This window comes from Bombyx mori, chromosome 1, assembly GCF_030269925.1.
Source record: "Bombyx mori chromosome 1, ASM3026992v2".
In the NCBI taxonomy this organism is placed as follows: Eukaryota; Metazoa; Arthropoda; class Insecta; order Lepidoptera; family Bombycidae; genus Bombyx; species Bombyx mori.
The window spans coordinates 7058016-7080459 of NC_085107.1; the positions used below are offsets into that span (position 1 = coordinate 7058016).

At 34.7% G+C, this 22444-nt stretch overlaps 1 protein-coding gene across 2 annotated transcripts in view; it reads left to right on the forward strand.

Moving 5' to 3' along the window:
• Nucleotides 1-6801: 6801 nt before the first annotated feature.
• Nucleotides 6802-22444, forward strand: part of LOC101745000 (homeobox protein araucan) — a 132590-nt gene continuing 116947 nt past the window's right edge. For both annotated transcript variants that reach the window (XM_038011140.2, XM_062668432.1), the window contains exon 1: nucleotides 6802-7298. In XM_038011140.2, the coding sequence (XP_037867068.1) occupies nucleotides 7206-7298 (93 nt within the window). In that variant the 5' untranslated portion in view covers nucleotides 6802-7205. The remainder of the gene's footprint in view (nucleotides 7299-22444) is intronic.

Here is a 22444-nt window from a genome sequence, read left to right on the forward strand (position 1 = left end):
TTATAATACGCCCTTCTCCCAATAGGGATACAGCAATCCAACGGCACTGAGAGTTAGTTCTTATTAACAGATTGTGAGGGGTAGCATTCACTTTGCTATGTGGTTCTGGTTTGCTTAGCATCAGATGACCGATGAGCTCGTCAACCACTAAGGCAATAATAATAATCACACCAAATATTATAATTACAAAAATATTATTAAATAATTGGGAGTAGAAGAGAAAGTATTTTTTTACTTTGTCAATGTTACGATTTAAATTTAAGATTTAAAAGAATGTAGCTAATAGCATATTGTATCTACTTTAAAATTATTATAGAAATAGGAAACATGTTCTGAGACCGTCGTATTGTTCCGTATATTATACGGATTGGCATTTCGTAAAAGTTGTTGTGTACATATCGCAAAACAGTCTCGCTTGCATTGTTAGTTAGGTTTCAGAATGTACCTACATAATTTACCTACATTCGAGAACAGCTTCGGATTCTATGTGTTTGAGCATCGAATAATAATATTACAAATTTTCTTTCATGTAAAAACAATGAGTTAACTAAGAAAAAGCCTGTTAGAGCCTATTTTTGGGTTATAGCCTCATTACCTATTAATCTAGAACATTTTTTTTTTTATTAATTATTTACATTATTTTCATTTCTTAGTTTGTGCTTTTACAGAATAAACTTACACGTTAGATATAGATAATAATAAATTGGTAGTTACTGTACAAACGAAAATAACCTTAAATTGGAACTGTTTTAAAATTTATATCTTCAAAGTTTATTTACGGTTCTCATAAAAACATAACAAGACTAGTCTTGGGTAATTAACTATTTAATTGCATGCAATAAAAAATAGCATGAAGTTATGATTATCTCAATATGCCACTAATTAATATTATTATTGCATCTAGTAATGTTGCGACACGGTGAAATTTAGATGTCACTGAATATTTATGCATATCTCTGCATGCAAATTAATAACCATTTCATAATTACGAGTTTAATTTGCTTTAAAGTAACTACTTATTCATATGAAACATGCACTGTAACAAAAATGAAACCTGAAAAAAGCTGTAGGTATATTTTGTTATGGCAGAGATGGGCGTATTTCACGGCCAATCTATTTAGAAACGGATATAAAAAATCCATGGGCATGACAATGTTTAAACTATCCACCTTGAGAGAAGATAATGATATTAGTCGCAATAGACTGTAATATAAAATCACCACAACAGAATCACTAACCTAACATCTTATCATTTTAATGTGATTACGTTTCCTAAACGATTAAACATAGAAGACCACAACAAATACAATAATATGTTTTCATTCAATATTCAAATTTCTTGTAAAAAATGTACACTGAACATTTGGTTTTGATATTACTCAGTGAATTTTGTGAAACGTCATCGATGTATTTTAACAGTAGATAGGTAGTTATTGCACTCGTATTGTAGCTTACAAAGATATTTAGAAATTTAATCGAAACTTTTAACTTTTATCCTGATAGACATATTAGTTAGGTACTACTAGTCAATAAGACAGCTGGTTATCAAATTGTATCTTTATTGTCATAGTTTCATCATGAAATATGGGTACCTATGCCTTTTTATTCAAACGTTTCACAATTTAAAATTTGAAGGTAGTAAAATTTATCCAAACATTGAAAAATGACAGTTACTCCGCGTAAATCACGTCCTGATTTCGGGCGCCAAACACAGATCACGCTCAGGCGTCTGTCTGTAAAGTCGCCAAGTCGTTGACACTGTTGTTTCATAAATTATGAAACAAGAACTGAAGTAAACGAAACTTCTAGCTTGTGCCTTAAAATTTACAGGTTACAAATATTTTCAAGCTTCCGTATTTAAATATAAAAAAATGCCTCTTTTCTCATTCTTTATTCAATAGATTATTGGCAATTTATTCGCATGAGTTATATGAACGCAATTATTAATGCTTTTTCTAAATGCCATTTAAATAAATAAATATTACGTTTTTATTCGAGTTATATAAATTACGGTCGGAGTCAGTTTTTTTTAAGTCTAGATATTTAAGCGGTTATCGAGGTCCCTAATAATACATTAATGAATACCTACATACAGCCATTTTGAGACCTGAGTTCCATGTTTAAATTATTTGGTTTAACAGTATTCTTCTTACTCCTTGACCGTATGACTTTGCAGACCTACCTAGTTATAAGACTCCGATCATTCGAAAAATAAAAAAAATGTAGGTATTATCATTTAATGTTACTTCCATGCTATACGTAATGACAATAAAAAGAATTTCCATCAATCCGGAAATATTGTTTGGCTAAATATTGAATGTTGTTGGTAGGGACTGGTATATATCCAAGCTTATACCTATCTAGATTATCTTTAGGGCTATCTACCGCTATGTCCCTCCTCTCTAATACCGGAGGTCGCGCCAGTATGTACAGTGGTATCGGTGTTGGGAGTAGCTTGCAAGTGCTAGCTGTCCCAAGTCTGAATATCCGTTGGGCTGTGGTGGCGTGATGAGGTAGTGAGGGTACGTTCCGTAACCACAGAGTGCGGTGAGTTGGCTGCAATGGACCTATTAATTGCTTATGTTGTGTGAAGTATGCATTTGTTCAGTCGCAGATTACAAGTGTCAATTTGAACCACAAAGGAAAAATCTTCCACCGAGCGGGCGTCATTGCTCGGTAAATCGTTTCGAATATCGTTGTTTGTAACTGGTATAGGTATATATTATATATCTACATATGTGTCATTTGATTGAGGATAGGTACCTTCAGATGTTGGCGAGACGGCTTGGAATTTGATTTACAATGCGCCGTATAAAGGCATCTTATGGAACTGAACATAATAAAACCTTTATTTTTATTGCCCTTGTAGGCAGACGAGCATACGGTCCACCTGATAGTGAGTAGTTACCGCTGCCCATGAAATTCAGCAATGACAGGCGCAGAGCCATGCCGCTGCCTACCGTAAAATACAAGCTTCGTTTGAAGAAAGACATGTCATAGCGCTCGGGAAACTCATTCGAAAGCTGGATGGTATGTGGCAAAAAATACTCTACTTAAATACTTTTGCAAGAGATTATTTACAATCTCGATGCAGTTTTCCGATATTTATTTCGTCTAAATACCGCGTACTGTCTTAAAAGTTTCCCCTTTCTTATAAGTCCCATTAAACTGAAGCAAATAGCCACTTTTTTTTAAACTTTATTATGTTCATCGATGAAAAATTTGTACTCTATTACTTTAGCATTATTTAACCGTAAATGCTGTGTTGTTGATAGTTAAAGGTTTTGTTTTTGTCCAGAGCCTCAACACAGTTATTCACTTAATTCTATTCGATTCAATTCAATTGTGTTTTTTTGAGTTTTTACAAATATTTAAGTTTGAGGTTTTATTGCGCTAGTGAACTTAATGACCCATTTATTAAAAAAGCAACATGATTACGCTTTTTATTGTAAATTTGTAGATCTGAAACAAATAAAATTTCACACAAATAAATTAGCATTATCCTACACTGCTACATACATTAAAATATATAAAACATAAAAAAAGTATAATTTAGTAGCTAAATATCCAAAAATAATAATATTAATATTATATATTTCAAACAATTAACTGTACTAGAGATCCCGCGGTAGTCGAAATTCGACTATAATTAGGTAGTTGAAATTATAAGTTTCAGCATTATTATGGTTCTATTGTGAAAGACCATTATTCTACTTACTATAATCACAGATTTCGCCAAGACAAACAATATTAATAATCTATTCTCAATTTGACCACGGACTTTTAACAATAACAAAAGTTTGACAACAAACGAAGAGTAAGTACCTATATATACGCGTGTTTGTGTGTGTCAAATACATGGTAGTGTGTATCATGTTTCTTTTATTGATTTAATGTAATATTGAGGCATAATCTAAAAAAGTTTAGCATTCTGCACTCCCTCTCTATATTCTCTATAAGTGTGGGAAATTTCATACTCCTCCGTCCGCGCAATTTTCGTAAAAAGTGGTACAAAGTTTTTGCTTCACGTATTAATATATAGATTTGTCGCTTTAAACTAAATATATTAGGTAAATTGAAAACCGCATAGTACGAGTATCATAAATTTTACGCCACAACATATTTATCTCATAAATGGAAATCTAAGAAATAATAATTACTATTGAAGTTCATAATTAGCTTTGCTTATATTGTCACTACAGTCCCTATTGGGACGATTTAATTTAGTTTTAATGTAAATATAAATTAATTAAAATAAATTAATAATTAATCTAAATTAATAAATAAAAAAAATATTGCCTTTGTAGGCAGACGAGCGTATGGCACACCTAAGGGTAAGTGGTTACCGTCGCCCATGGACTTTGGCAATGCCAGGAGCAGAGCCAAGCCGCTGCCTACCGAGAAATATAAATTATTTTTTTACTAGTGGTAGGACCTCTGGTGAGATCACGCGGGTAGGTATCACTGCCTATTTCTGCCGTGAAGCAGTAATGCGTTTCGGTTTGAAGGGTGGGGCAGCCGTTGTAACTTTACCGAGATCTTAGATCTTATATCTCAAGGTGGGTGGCCCATTTACGTTGTAGATATCTATGGGCTCCAGTAACCACTTAACACCTAACACCAGGTGGGCTGTGAGCTCGTCCACCCATCTAAGCAAAAAAATATAAGCTACACTTAAGGGATTTTATTTTCCTATATCAGCCTAATTTAAGATTCTCATAGCTTTCGTTATACTTCTAATCAGCCCATTCGGAGTTCATTGGCTTCCGAAATAGAGCATTACGCATGCCGCTAGCCTTTTTCCGATTGTAAATGGAAGTTTCAAAAACTACACTATTGTTTAAACATATTTACTTTGCGTCAGAAATAAGAAGCGATCATTTTATGCCGGGACCCGTATTCAAATATGCGTTTTTCATTTAAAAAATCATGGTAAAAAGCAAAATTAAACCGAAGCTGAAAAAAACACTAGTGGTAACTCAAGATTGTATCCAAATGCCTGAATTAATTTTATTTGAGAAGACAGAAATAATTTCTTTAGAGGCCTGAAGGACTTTAAGCATGCCTAAGACGGCCAAATCGGGTGTAGTTTCGACTTTGGGAGACTATTTCGAGATTGCCTAGTGAGTGCCTTTGAGGGAAATTTCGAATTGATACTGCATTGAGCCTTTGGAAACGCATATATGTATTTAAAAAAATAGGACATAAAGTAATGAAAAAATAAAAACATTTTCACCATTGTTTGGAAAAAATGATCAAGATACACATATTTTTTAAATCAGCATTAAGCTTGGAACATAAAATTATCGGCGTCGATAATTTGCAGTCACTGTACAGCTAATGACTTATCAATTCGTCTAAATGGGAAATAAAATCAAGTTGAAACATAATATACAGATTGCAGAATTTAACACATTCTTGTTTTATCCGAGTAATATTTTTTAACGTAGTCGTAAAATAAAAAAGCCCCTTCATGGTAAGTGAACATTAATGACGTGAACTACAGCTCATGAAGTACTCTTTCAATATAGGACACAAAAACAGCGAATTAGCCTCTGAAAACTCCTGAAAAGAGAAGAGAAACTATCCTACGGATAATTTGAAAAAAATCATTCCAAAGAACAGTTTTGGAATAGATATTTCGACAGGTGAGCCATCCTATTTAGAAGCAAGCACTGATTAACTATGCCTGCGTGAAGCATGTTTCTTAGTGAGGGGATCCCGAACTTTATCAGGAAAAACTTTACTGACGAACTTTATCATTACTGTTAAGTTGCAAGCGTTTCTAACCCAAGCGGATCCCATATCATACGTTTACCGTCGTAACATTGAAGAACTTTCAATTTAGTTGGGTACCTACCCACTAGTTGCGGACTTCTCGCATCTAACAAGAATTAGACATTTAACTTTTAATTGGTCGCTTGTACGGTCTTCTGGAACTTTACAGGCCACTAAGTGTTTTACAATGTATACTTATATATTTAGAAAATTTAATAATACCTACATGTATTTCGTATAATCGTGATTAGTTTTACGTTCCGATAGTGGTGATCCACAAAATAATTGTATCGTTCGATTTAGTGATTTTTTTGCAATTATTGAAAATTAAGTAGGAAAGCGGATTCTAGAACTAGACCGGGAACGCTAGGTAATAGTATTGTAATTTAAGGATCAACACTTTTATTACTTTGCCTTAGTGATGTACGGTTATGTTTTTACAAACGCATTAAATAGTATTAGTGAAAAGCAATTAAAAATAGGCTTCGATTACAAATTTTCGATTAATCTTTGCCTTATGATTTTTTTAGTTTAATAGTTTTCAGTTCGATTGTCTGTTGAATAGCTTAAATAATAACATTTTTTATGAGACAGCTACGTGCACTTCTGCCATTTTTAAATTATTAAAAAATTTCATTCAAATGTAGTTTTTCGGGGAGGGACAAAAGTTTGAAGTGTACATGAAGTGTGTAAGTTTTTAAGAAAAGTTTTATCGTTTAGCTGTTCGCGCATTTTCAGCTAGTTCCATAGGTATCATATAGGTGATTTTGTGTGGTATAAGCCGACCGGGGATGTGTAGGCCGTGGCTCATGTCAGGACCTGGGTAAGCGGAGATCTGCAAAGAGGTACGGCCATGTTGCGACCACGAACGGACGGCGGGAAATCGCGGCCGCCCATGGGAGGCGTGCGGCGCCGAGTCGCTCGAATGGGATGGCTTGACGTAAAGACTTGTGGAGTGAGCGAGAGGCTTGCGAGGCGGCGCGACGCAGAGGGCGTGCGACCTCGCGGAACGCCATGCACTCCTGTTCCGGTCGCGTCGACGGGCGGCCGGGAACCCGCGCCTCGCCACACTGACTCCGCAAGCACTGTCCACGCCGACTTTTCTCCTAGTCCGTTTTTTGAATGCGCACCGGTAACAGCGGGCATGTGATACGCCCGCGGACGCATTTGTTTTTTTCTCTCTCGCTCAAGTTTGTGACAGCTGAGTGTCGCGTGCGATCTCGCCCATTTCCCGCCACTTCCAGTAGCTTTCGGAAAAGTGAAGAAGTTTTTGGCGCGAAATGTGTGGATCGGCCTCACGCTCGTAGCTAAAAACTTTGGTATCAGTGTTTTTCGCTAAAATGACTGGTTTTTTGTTTGTGAACATCATAGCCCTGTGACTGATAAACTGCGTTATCCTCTGACTACTAAGGAGAATTGTCATAAAAATGGATGATTGGGAGCGACACGTGACCCCGCTCTTGCAAGACATGGGGTGCAACAACGAGGACGCTCAAGATGATTTCTTTAACCAGCAAGATGTAAGTCACTTAGAAAAACATGTCCTGTAAAATGTATTATTGTAAACTGTATAGAGACTGTGTAAGTTCTTTTTTTAGTTAAAAGAAAGAAAGTTAAATATCTCAATAAAACCTATACGTCTAATCTTCTATTTTTATGTGCCGCTCATGTATTTTCTTAAAGCATTTAGCCGGTCTCTTAGCTAAACCAAACAAACTTAAATTTCAACAGACCAACGTCCTTCCAAATAATTCATTCGAAGATCACCAATCTACATATTATCGGAACCACAAATAAGTTTTTCTCTAAAAGTAATTAATCATTTCAAGTATAGCATTCGCTAATTCATTTCAGATACTAAATATAGCCTCAAAACCGCAATCCGAGCTTTATCGACGTAGATAAAACTAATCAGAAAAGTACACACTCTGTTGCAACACTCTTTGATGATTATCTTGATTTTCATGATAAATATTTCCTGTGATAAGAATTTTCGTCTGACAAACAATACTGAATTGTAGTAGTATTGTATTTCTGTGAAAATATTTATAACTGTTTAAATAGTGTTTCAGTAAAATCATTCTATTGTAGTTCTTTTAGGATTTCTTTTTGGAACTTTGGAACTAAATCGGATTTTTCAACATGAATGTCACAGTCAGAATGATGAATGATGACATCAGAACTTGATTTCGAAACTAAAGTGGTTTTCCTAGTTTTTTTTGAAGATTGTATCTTATTAGTTTCAGATAGTCTACGTTAGCGGACTATCTAAAACGAATCTAATTTTGGCGGGGTTATAATGCTTAATAAAAAAGGAAATTCATTGTCCATACATCAGATAAAAAGTTGCGTTTATTTCACGATCCTCCATTATTACATTATGTTACGCGCAGTGATGCTTTGAAATACCAATTTGAAATACCGTTCTCAATACCAATACTAACCTGATCTGTATGATATTTAATTTTAGAACTACTTATATAAAACTAGACGTCACGTGATAACCGCTTAAAACGGATAACGTGAATCCACCTTGAGGCATGAGGTCCAATTGTCCAGTTTAATGTGACAGCTATATCAACCTTCGAACCAGAACAATTTTTATTTAGACGCAATAACTAATGTTCTAAACAAGAACACGTAAAATTTCAATGGAGCTTAAATATTTAACGAGAACTTCAATCGTTTAGTGTCTTAATAAATTATGATTATCTATATGAATTGAATAGGTACATTTAACAAACAACTGCTAAGTCTGGACCATTCATCAAGCAACATGACATCGCTGTTCGGCACTGATTAACAAGTACATACATAAATAGGATTGTGACGAGATACATCCATACAATGTGTTATTAGAAAATACTATTACAAAATGTGTTGAAATAAAAAAAGTAATAACAAATAAAATATTAAAACTGTATACAAATTCATCTAGGTCATTTCAATTAGTCGCGTAATAATTTTAAAGTTATAAAACACGCACGGGAGCAATCCAGCCGTTTCCGAAAACTAGGACGATGGCAGTTCTGATGATATTCTCGGTGATAAATTTAAAGATCGCATTCGATATTATTTATTTTTTAAATTTCGTTGTGGCCTGAAGAATAGAACGCCCCGTCTATTCGTATCGAGCTACGCGGCTATTCCGGTGTTCAAATCAAGCAGGCAGCTACTATTTTTTTTAAATCTTCGTACGTACGTGTAATTAATTCACAAATTACTTCCACGATGACAGAATAACGCAATCTAATAAAAATCGTACCCGCAAAAAATTTACGTAATTACTGATGCTAGGACGTATTGTAATCAAACCGTAGTAAGTACCACCATCATGTCCATTTCTGCCGCAAAGCAGTTTTGCGTTCCGGCTTGAAGGGTGGGAAGGTCGCTATACAATTCAAATTCGACCTTATGTCTGAAGATGGGTGATGGTTTTCAAGTCGTTATGCCTATGGGCTCCAGTTACCACTATACACTAGGTGGGCTTTAAGTTAGGCAATAAAAGAATCGTAGCACTATCGTAGCCCTAAAACTTTACGCCATGGATAATCACATAAACAATCTTGGAGTCCTCTAGAAGAGAGAGTATTCTTTATTGTACACCAATAAAAGAAACAATGCGAAACATTAAATACAAAAAAAAGTACAATTGGCGGTCTTATCGCTAAGAGCGATCTCTTCCAGACAACCATCAGGTTCACACTCAGAAGTTTGATATTCCTGCTAAATTACATTGCTAGCAGCCATTTTCAATGAAATAGAGAACCAGAGTGAGTTAGGTTTTGAAACTCTCACCAGCCATATGCTTACTAAATTAATCATTGATTCTAATTTCAAGTTTCAACAAAATAAATTGTTAATTGCGCAGAAGTAATATTAATCGTTTTTTCTTCTACTTATCAATGACTTATGTAGCAATGGAGCCAAACTATGCATCAAAGTAAATAAGAAAATATAAAAAAAAATTATAAGGGAATTAATTGATAGAACCTTCCTGAGTTTTTTCAATACTACAAGTCAACTAAACAAGATTAAGATTAGACCCTCAAAACTTTCGATGGCATAAAAGCTAATCTGGAATCTCATAAAATCCCTGCAGTTTGTTTGACAACATCGCTGTCCCTGCCTATCGTCATTGTCTGTGGCAATCTTCTTTGGAGTTCAAAGCAGCGAGAACCCTTCTTAATTTGCCTATCCCTTTTGGAAAATATTCCCAAGATCAAGGAAGAAAACTTTTCAAGTGAACGTCTACACACAATGAAAATTGTTTGTATTGAATCCGTGATTTGGTTGTACATGTATTTTATTCTTAAGAAGGCTAAAGCGTAAGTGGCCCACATGAACATCAGCAACGAGTATAGCAAAAGCCGCTATCTACGCTAAGAATTCTTCAGATCTCTTGTTTGAAGAACACCGCGAAGATGTAATAATTTCTAAGCTAGAAGGTACGTGGCAAAAACAATCTCTGGAAATGTACTGTCAATGAACTTAGTATTTTGATGCAGTAGGTATGGATTCTACTCTGGCGAATGGTTTTGAAGTCGTCGTGGCCTAAAGGTTAAGACGTCCGGTGCATTCGTATGTAGCGATGCACCGGTGTTCGAATCTCCCCGGCGGGTACCAAATTTTCTAATGAAATACGTACTTAACCAATGTTCACGATTGACTTCCACGGTCAGGGAAAATAACATCGTGTAATAAAAATCAAACCCGCAAAAATATAATTTGCGTAATTACTGGTGGTAGGACCTTTTGTGAGTCCGCGTGGGTGGGTGCCACCACCCTGCCTATTTCTGCCGTGAAGCAGTAATGCGTTTCGGTTTAAAGGGTGGGGAAGCCGTTGTAACTATACTGAGATCTTGGAACTCTTATCTCAAGGTGGGTGGCGTATTTACGTTGTATATGTCTATGGGCTCCAGTAACCACACCAACCAACCAACCAACCAACCAAACAGTAGGTGGGCTGTGAGTTCGTCCATCCATCTAAGCAATAAAAAAATGGTAAGATGGTAGAAAAGAGTTGACGGGATGTAATAACGGGGCAAGATCAAACAATTAGGAACTCAGCCAAAAACAAAGACTACCAAACTTTATCCGCGGACCCAGAAGTCGCATAGACATAATAATATGTACATATCATATAACTGAAAATATGATATCCATTAAGAACAATATCTCATTAACGATTAGCTACTTTTAATTCGTGGGCATTTCATCGATAAAGAAACAATTTTTGTAGATGACCTAGAATACTACGAGTATTTATGAAAAAGTATTGTTTATTTACATTTTTAAGGGTTTCTTTCTTCTTGTCCCATTCTTAATTTCAAATTCTATGACGGTACCTAAAATAACAAATGAAATAGTTTTCATAAAGCATAATTTCCCAATAATCAGTAATCTGTATATAATATCATAATTATTCTCTAGATAGGTACATATTTTCGAAAAAAATAAAAAATAAAACTTTTTTAAATTTCTTTATTATGAGTCTTTCTTAACGGCGGTTCTTAAATTCAAATAGGCAGATAGCCGTGTTATGCTATAAACATCTAAAAGACTTGCTACATTAAATTAAGTGATATACATACTGGACGACAGCCAAGTCGATGTTGGGCTCTGCTTATTAATAAAATAATTATAACAACATCTAGGGCATTGATTACGAATTTATAAAGTTCATCAACCGACCGAGGTGAACTGTCTATAGTTATTTTAGAATTGAATTGAATAGTCTCCGATAGCAACCGAGGCGTTTAACACAGAAGCTCATACATATAGGTGTGCTTGGACTTGTCATTAGAGCCACACTCTTCGGTTTCAGATGTCAAACCTGCTAAAGTTATAAAACCTGCTAAAGTATCTATATATTAATACGTGAAGCAAAAACTTTGTATCCTTTTTTACGAAAATTGCGCGGTCAGAGGAGTATGAAATTTTCCACACTTATAGAGAATATAGAGAAGAAGTGCACAATGCTAATATTTTTTTAAAATAATGCATAAAAGATACATTAAATCAATAAAGAAAACATTACACATACTACATACCGTGTATTTGACGCACACATGCACGCATGCATACTATTTATTGTCAAGCTTTTGTTCTTGACGTCTGTTGTCAAATTGAGAATAGGTAGTTTAAAAATTGTTTGTCTTTGTTAATATTTTTATAGTGTAGTCTTGGCGAAATTTGTGACTATAGAAGTATAAAATACAATCATAATAGTGTACAAACTTACAATTCCAATTAATTATAGTCGAATTTCGACTACTGCGGTACCTCTAGTTTTAAATATTATTTCTAACTATAATTTGTGCAGTCATGTAAACGAAAAACGGAACTAAATAAAATATCCTTTAGGTAGTAATCAGTCAAAAGATATCATAAATAGGACACAATCCTTTATTTTTATAATAAATAGCTCCGGCATAAATAAAGCGGCGCCGAAAGCTTAAGTTATGGTTCAATTCTGTTAAAGAAATCCCACTTTATATTAAAATGTATTTTGATTGATTTGTTGCTTTTTTATTATATACTATTTACAGCTATTCGAGTGGCAAATCAAGCCGGAAATAAACGTATATGAGATAACACATTTATAACTTTCGATCAATTTTTGGATATTTTATTTCTACACTATTAAAAATGTATTTTCTATTTATTTAATTCTATGTAGTATAAAAATATAGCTTTATCAATTTCTATACAAATGTTGAGCTGGATACAGAAAATCATGAAAAATACAATAACATAATTACGTGATAGTATATTTTTTAATAAATGTAATAATAATGTACTAATTTTGCAAAATATTTATGGTCGCATGTTAAGTGTTGTTATAACTGGCATTTCAGAGGAGGTTTTGTATTTGTATAATTAGGTTTAAACATCACAACGAATAGTGGCAGGAATTCACTGTTTTACATATACATAAGTATATACAAGAAAAACTAGCAGAAAATTTATAGATGAATAACCAATATAACGTTAGGTGTGTGTTTTAAAATATGTTACGTCATTATAATACTACCTCGCGTATTAATAATTATTCATAAATCAGAATCTAATAGCGCATGGCAAAGAAAAACATAATTTGAAAGCTTTAATTAGCTCAAATTAGAATTTATCTGTATAAAAAAAATGTTTTTAGTTGTTAACGAATCAATTAAGGGCCGTCAAAAATCATTCTTTAGTAAAATCGCCACTCGTTCGCGTATTATTGTTCTAATTTCTGTGATGGTGTGGAGATTAAACTTGATATAAAATGAGGATCGAGTCGGCTGCCATGTGGCAAGGTGCCCGAGGCCTCGGCTACCAGGATTTACCCTTATACTTAATTGTCCGAACTCCGCTTACCACAACACACGCGTCTCAGCCTCGCTTTAGTGAAATATGGAACAGTTATTGGCAAGTACGTACGGTCTTGAATTTCTATCTGACTCTCTCGGATCAAACATACAGATTATACTAAACTATTTGGCAATAAGTAGCGGTCAATTAGTTATAAGACAAAACTCGAATTAAAACAAACGGCATCAAAGACTTCGTTATATTTTTTAAACGGCAGTAGCTAAGCAGCCCCTGTTGTATCAGCGGGTATCGCATTTCAAAAACATCATAGATTAAAAAAGTCAGATAATTATATTTAATAATAATCTATCCGACTGTTCATCAAGGGATATGGGGACCATAGTCGTCGACACCTATAGCTAATGCTGCTATATTATTTGAGCTCTTCCGTAGCAACATTAGTAGTGCGTATTGTATTTTCGTAGGTCTCCAATATTCTGGCTAATTAGCGAAGCGTTCGGGAAGATCTAAATAGTAGAGCATCTACAATAAATTGAAAAGTCCACTACATTTCTTATGGTGACATACACTATGCGATGGCGATTCAAAACCAGGGGGATCGTCAGCTCGTATAAGTTAAAGCACGTGCGCTGCCCGAGGTAAGAGGGTTAGGTCTTGAAATGACTGCTCCACTGCCAAAACAAGCAGAATGGTACCATGTGCGACCTCGTGACATTTCTTATCACAAAGGGAATTACATAGGTTCATTATTTAGTTATGTGATAAAGATTGTCTAAGAAAACGGGATTAACTGACACCTACGATTCATTTGCTTCCAAAAACAATGTAGATATTTCTACTTTAACTTTTTAATTATCTCTAGAAATTAAATTTTAATTTAGTGAAAGCCGAAACTGAACATAACAATGAACAAAGCAGAAAAAAGAAATTTGCGTTCGAATAAATAAAATTTCAAATTCAAGTAAATTTATATTCTTAAGAGAGTCATGTATTATTTAGTAAAAAAAACAATTTGATCCTGTTAAACATTATCATATTAAATAAAATTATTTAAAGTACTATATTTTTGGTATTGGGTACAAACTTAGATTGTCAATTTAAAGAAGAGAAGCAAAAGCAAAAATTAGGCCGAATTAGAGGTACAGAGCTAAAAGCGAATGACAAGCTTTTTAATATCACTCCAATATATAATACCATTGTGCAAATTTTCGTAAAGATCTTCCAAATGGGGACGTTTAAATTATACACAAATATGCTTTATTTATTTTGTTTGTTCCAGCCTGGGAATTCGTTACCGACATTTTGTTACTGGTGGTGGGACGGATTGTGAGACCGCTCGGGTAGCCTGCCCATTTCTACTGTAAAGCATTAATGAATTCCGATTTGAAGAGTGTGACAGCCGCTATACGATACCAAGGATACTTCGGTCTCATTCTCATTACGATCTAAATTAGTTTCGGCAGTCACATACCTCAACATGGGCTGTGAGCGCATTCACTTATCTTTTAAAATCAAAAGCGTTTTCGCGGACACTATATTGAATTAACATAAACCATTCCCACAACTGAAACAATTCAATCTCACCTCAAATATTGCTAAAAAATATAGGCTGTTATCGTGCGAAAGGTTACCTACCCTCAAAAAACATTAAACTCCTTTGGCAGTCGGTTAAAAATCGAACGTTACGGTTTATATTATGGCACAGCCATTATATAAAATTCATTCATATTGCGATACTTAATCTCAAGATGGCCGTCATGTCATTTACCAATATATACCTCAAACGCTACAGTTCACCCTTTATTTTTATGTATATGAAGTGTCCACTATATTTTTTTTATTTTCCCAAACTGACTCACACAATAAAATAATGAGTTTGGTTTTTTTTTTCATTTAACCATGGAACCCCGAAAAAGGAATAAAACGATCACGAGATCAAACCGTAGTACTAATAGTTGATCAGACAAACATAAATGCATCTGTATTTTTGTTGTTTTCTAAAATTTCACTTCATTGCATTTAAACACATGTTGTGCAACAAAATTTGTGTTTAATTTACACGTACTTCATCATCGCACATGCACATCATGTAATAAATTCATCGCTTGTAAGAACAAAGCAATAAGGAACAGGGAGTGAAATTTCGTTACACAACTTAAGAATAATATGCGTACTTTAAATTAATTTACTTCGTGTTCACACAAATTACGAACACGCTATCGAGTAGATTTTTTCGTCCCTTCCGGATTATTCAATTCAACCCGCACAAAATAAACTAACCACTCTTCTACCGTTTTTACAGTTAAAACTGTTTATGTTCTTTCTGTTCATCAGCATATTTAGTGAAAAACTGAATTCAACAAAGACGGAGGACGCTTGAAGGAGGCTACACGTGATGCTAAGGCTGGCTGGTAATTTGCACAGAGAGTGAGTCTGACTATCCAACGAGGTAACGCAGCCAGTATCTTGGGAACTGTGCCTACTTCAAGCGTCGTCATGATAATCGCCTTATCGTTTCCATCGCTGACTACTCCCCGAATCCTGATCATGCAGGAACCAGTCACCGTCGACGCCCTGGACACGTCCTTGCGGATCCATCAGATCCAATAGCCTTTGCATTAGACGCCTTCAGCTCTAATACTAGGAGCAGGCTTAGGGACCCCGGTAACCGTACTCGTCGAACTCGACAAAGAGGTCGACATGCAACCTAACCCATGCATCAGCCCGCTGAGTTTCTCGCTGTATCTTCTCAGCGGGTCACGATTCCGATCCGGTAGTAGATTCATTCGCGAAGCAATTGCTCTTGAGTTTTTAGGTCTCCTTCGGAGGCGCTCGGGCAGTTGTTAGCAAATCCCACCCCTCCTGGCTGAGCCTTTGCTCGCCCACCTGTCCTGGTGAAACTGGAAAGGCATTCGGGCCACGAGTAATCTTTAAAACATAAAAAAAAACTTCAAGCGTACTCGTATTGGAAGATTTGTTCTACTGTATGAATTGATTTATGTTATGATTATTAATGTAACAAAGACGTTTTAAGCCAATCAGGTGATGACATTTTTGTAATTACTAATTTTTATTTGTAATGCTTCCGTTAAGTTTGGTTTGAACGATGTGTATTTCAAATGTTTCTCTCGCCTCGGCTTAGTTTTCTCGTTACCATCTCTAGTTCTGGCAATATTTGTATGATAAAACATAGGACAGTTTTAAATATATTTTATAAAACCAAATCAAATTCTTCCGAACTGTAAAAGTTTCATTGAAATTCTTGACCGATCTTCTGCACAAAAAATATTTAATATGTACCTATAATCCAAAAAAAAATAGGAAGGATAAAAACCTAAATCATAAGTACATAAGTAATATATTTAGTATCGGAATACGATGTACATACATAACCCCTTCAATTTCATATCTAACATTGAGTTGATGAAACGCCTTGATAAGCCTGCCACCCCACGTGAACGTAATTATCAAACGTACTTAGCTTGTCATTTCAGGCCTCGGAAATTACAGGTTTCGTCGGCGCCTAGAGTACTGAACGATTATTTACAACAAATAATGAAGGCTGCAACTTTTAAACCTCAAATAATTAAAAAATCATTGTTGTCTTTGTGTGCTAGACAAATCGTTTTTTTTTTGTGACAGACTTTATTTATTTTTATTGATTGTATCAAGTTATAGTAACTATTTTTATCAGCAATATATTGAGGAGCTTCGTTACTGTCAAATTGTTAATAATAATTTTTCAGAATATAAAATCTATATAAGTATGGATTTGGTTCCTAATCAGCAATATTGGTCTGTATCTTACGACATTATATCACGTATATGAGAAATCGTTAACGGTTTCATGAAATGCAACGGTCAGGGGCATAGATATGGGGCTAGAAGAAAAAAAAAACTTGGAGACATCCAGACAAACAACGAAAGACAAACGATGACATAGAAATTATCTTTTCTCTTGCCCTTCTTCCGCTATCGGAATTACTCGGGGTCGGCGCATCAGGTTCTCTTTTCCTTTCAGGCCTATTTTATTTATTTTAACATTGGGGAATCCTTTCTTTGAGGCTTATCATCATACGTCATCTCGGCACTCACGTTCTTCTTTCGCATATCCTCTTTTCGGTCACATGAATTAAGGTAAATAATATTACAAAGATTAAATACTCGCGTAGGAAAGTTTTGAACTCATACAGACCGTTTCTGACTTACGCTTGTGAGACCTGGACTGTACTCTACAGAGAAGAGTGAAAGCTTTCTGATTTTCAGGGAAAAATGTCTGATATGTAGAAAAACACAATGGCATCTTCCCAATTAGATGCACGCATTAATCCCGAGGTCATTTTGAGATTATATTAGTAGAAACAGTTGATAGTCTACGGAAAGATGGACTCTAGATCACCCAGCTAATAAATGTAGGTTGAAAGCTTAAAAAAATACCTCGAAAGCGGGTCTACAAAAGAAAGCGTTGGAGCAGCGTACAAAGTACACCTCTAGTTTCGGGAGTCTTTTTTTTGCCAATTAAATTGCTAAGTAAATAAAAACTTGTGGTTTGTCAAATCCTCAGTTTTTAAGCACCAGGTGGGTTTAATAAAGTCACAGCTCCCCTGACATAGGCTTAAAACCGTCCTGCTTTGAGGTCTGAGATTAAAGTCTCAATTGGCTATCCATAAGCCGTAAAAACATGATTCACGGCAGAAATAGTTCAGCCACCTATACGGTCTCACAATACGACGTACCAACAATAGCTTGCTATTGATCGCAGTATCACGTTAGAATGCTATAATACTCAAAGAAAGCTCTTGTCTTTTCTGTGGTCAAACCCTTACTCGTTTGATTTAAAGGTCTCGTTACAGGTCATAAAACCTTAAGACAAAAAAACCTCAGTCGACCTTTATACCGCCCACGCTAGACAAAGCCACAGATTAAGGCGGTATCAATTATTTTTAAACTTCTCATTCGTTCTGTTCTGTCATGCAGCTCGAACTTTAACCATATTATCTTATGTGGGTGGCGTTAAGTATTATTTGATGTTTAAGAATTCGGGAAATCTATTTAAAAAATAAAACTATTTATTTATTTCTTCTTTTTCGCCACCTTATCCCACTAGGTGGGGTCGGCACAGCTAATTTTCTCTTCCATCCTCTTCTATCAGTCGTCATCTCAACACTCACTCCTCTATCCCTCATATCATCATTCACACACTGGACCTATGTCTTCTTTGGTCGACCTCTTCCCCCTCTACCTTGCACTACCATTTCCATACGTCTCCTAGTCAGATGCATCTTTTCTCTACGCATCACATGTCCATACCACACTAAACGTCTGTGTCTAAAATGTAATTATTTGGTAGCAGAAATAATGAATTTGTAGTAGTAAAAGCACCGAGAGATGTACGCAAAAATGAATTAAACGCTAAAATCCATTTATAATAATACCTTTGTCGACAAAGTTCTCAGCGGTTGTTTCTAGAGTTATCGCGATTGTTTCATATAATTTTGTGAACATTGCATTCGAAGTTTTGCCGTTATCAGGTTGTGCTGTTGCTTTCTTAAGCTTTTGTCGTCAAAAAAAACCTGAACTTTATTTATTATTGTTGCGTGACACCAAATTATAAGGCTGCATCGACAACAACGTGGCCCGAATGATAATTACCATTTAAAACGCATTGATGTTAAAGAAAATTGCCCAGTACATGTGTTCTGATAGAAATCACTCGAACGAAAGTTGATATTTATTGATAAATATGAGCAGTTGTCACGTTCTGTGTCTGCTAGCACTATAAAGCTACAAGAAATGTCAGTCGACTAAAAGATAAATTGTTAATGAAATAACATAAACATATTATTTGAATAAACGTTACTTATTAAGCTCTTTTTTTTTTTTTATATAGCTGGAATGGTAATTTCGAATGGACAAGGATAAAACAAAAATCGACACTATTCGCTCCGTTGACATCTAAGTGCTATTACCGGCTTTTCCCATTATGTTTAACGCTTTTACTGCTATTGCGTGAGAAACTCTAGAGTCTTGGTGTTCAGGTGGCTTGAGAAAGCATTTCCTGGGACACGTGTGAGCGCCATTTGCCAACCGTCTCCGCCCGCATTTACTTAAAAACCAGTAATTTTAATGTAATGCTATACAATGCAGCTGTGCCACCCTCGGCTAAGCGTGATTAATAATTTAACGCGATATAACCTGTACCTAATGAATTTTAATAATGACCCCCGGTGATCAACGTATTGGTATCAATAGAAATTAAATGTAACAGAAACATATTTTTTATCTTAGCCGTAAGCTTTTTAGTATACATCTCATTAATTCATAATTAAATAGAATCTAATGCTCGAAAATTAATTAAATGGCTACAGTTTCTTGTCAACGTTCGGTAAAAAAATCTAACCCTGGAATAAATATTTCGTTGATAATGATTTAACATAATGCGGTTATTAGTTTAGTCGTAATTAACGAACTTAAAGTGAAGCATATAACGTTGTTTGAATTGAATTTTGGAATGTGTGACCGCGGGTAGATCATATAGATTATGCATGTAATCTTGACAGATTTCTCGAATCTCATATACATGTTTAATGGAATCAGATAATACATTTAGAGAAACCGCACACACTTAGGCGTGCTGCGTTTCCGCAGTAGACACAATTACGCATTAATGCAATCGATTAACGTTAACTCAGTCCGGGAATAGAATTAGCGGGTAAAGTATTTTCAGCGACGAGCTAAATCTAGTTCTTGTTTTCTATAGGACAGTAATTCAATATACCTTTGTACGAACGCTTCATGATTTTTTTGCACCAATTATATATTCACAATTGAATTGTTGATATTCTATAAGATATTATTAAAATTAGAGACAGATAAAAAAAAAAATTATGTCGGGGTAATTACTATAAGCAAATTTATTTAGAAAAAATATCCAGGAACATATAACAGAGATATTATGGAATTCATATTGATACTTTTTCTCCTTTTTTGCAATGCCATCGCTGCCAGTATATAATATAATTATATGTATATGAATAAGTATGTAACTAATATGAAAAAATTAAGCGGATTGAAATGAACCTCATTTATTTCTAACCTATAGATAATGAGAAGAAATGTAATAGTAGTATTGCAAGAAAATGATAGAAATTTACTAAAAATTCAGGAGGCTTTTCAAGGAACTTTAGAAGTCACGTCCAGCAACTTTGTTTCATTTTCCCACGCTTGTGCAAATTTACAGATGCTAAGTGCCTAATGAGCCACCAGCATAATATGTTCAAACTTGAAGAAGCACTAAATTAACCAAATAAGAACAATTTACAAAACTTCGCTCCCCAAACTTCCCGCCAAATAAGCCATCGATTAATGAAATGAATAATCGCGAAAACAATAATCGATTTTTAATTTCCATCTACCCACGTATAAAACAAAAAAAGACCTGTTTTGAAAAAAATATGCGTACCTGTATTAAAAATTATCCTCTTTCGGTTATAGTATTGTGAGATCGCGTACATACGTTACAATCATTATATTCTACGTCTCGCATCTTGTTATTATTGAATAACGATGATTGAACTGTGTATTTGAAATCGGCAACATGCTATACAGGAACGTACATGCTTAAACAAATTGCCTCCCAAATATTGTCTGGTGATATTGTAAGACACAACTTTTATTAATAATATTCTTTTTTTTTTAAATACAATCTATATCTATACTTCTATACTAATATTATAAAGAGGAAAGATTTGTTTGTTTGTTTGTTTCGAATAGGCTCCGAAACTACTGGACCGATTTGAAAAATTCTTTTTCCATTAGAAGCCGACATTGTCCCTGATGAACATAGGCTACTTTTTTTTTTTTTTTTTTTTTTTTTTTCGTTTCATGTGTCTTTTAATGTTTCCGAAGCGAAGCGAGGGCGGGTCGCTAGTTTAATAATAAAGATTATCATTTTTGATTAAATTTTATTTATTAAGAAAATAAAACGCTGTTTCGTACAATATCGCTTGATCGGCAAGAAAAACAACTATTTTATTATTGGCTTAAATCTGAATAAGCGGCACGGAGATATCGCATATTCTATACAAACTAATTTAAGTTTACGCGACATTAAATGGACAGTTTAAGTAGTATTTTATGTCCTAAATGAAATAGTTGCTTTCGGCGTACTCATAATTAAATTTTATGACCACGATGATAACTCAAGGCTTAATCATTTCCATGTTTTATTTTTATTTTCTATTCTACTATAAATCCTTATGAAGTAGATTAAAAAAAAAAAAAAAACGAGAATAAAATTAGAAATAGGTTTATCGTTTGTATTTAACTTAGTATCAACATTTACAACAAAAGTTCGTACGCTTTCGTCAGATTATCTGTTTGTTTGTATTTGTTAATTTCTACAATAATTGAATCGTTTCGGATCCGATATTCAGTACCTAGTTAATCGCCATATTTTTCGGCTGATTTTCAGCCACACTTCAATTTAACGTCCGTCTGGTGTAGTGGTAAGTGACATGGTCACTACACTAGGAGGTTGCGGGTTCGAATCCCGCCAAGGGAAGATATTTGTATGATAAATATAAATGTCTTTTCCAGGGTTATGGATGTATATTAAATATATGTATGTGTATAATAAAAATCTTACATTTATTTCCGATATCTGGTACCTGTAACACAAGTTCTTTACGAACTTATCACGGGACCAGTTAACGTGGCGTGATTGTTAGTAAAATATTTATATATTTATTTATTTATAATTAAAATGGTTCAACAAAAAACAAACTGTGCGTTCAACTTCTCAATTTAGAAGCGTGCGCATAGTCGTGGAGTCATTACATATAGGTTCTCGTTAAATATAAATACGAATTTAGCCAACTGTTTCGACAAATACGACAAACGAGTACAAATTGTTAAAGAATTTATTTTTGTTTCGTGTAAATAATACAAAATACAACTTACGGATCGAGAATTAGCATTCAACAGCGGGGACTACGTCGATGGGTACGAACGAAAACGCTCATTAAGCGCTGACAGCGCGCCTTATCTCCGTATCAACCACCTAACCTTTTCGTGGCGAACGTTATTATAACATTTAATATACAATAATAACAAAAAATGATAATAAGGCAGCGGTTTATAATGATTACAATATTAAAAGTATAAATAATTCAATGGGCTATCGGCGGCAGAAGCACGCGACGTAGGTACTTCCGGAGGCTTTAATTAATGCGTACCTCGTTCTCGTGGCGCTTGACGAACTACGAAAATTATATAATTATCTGAGTGTACGGCAGTGGACACGAAACCAGATAAACTTAGAGTCACCGAGGAGATTTTTTTACAATCC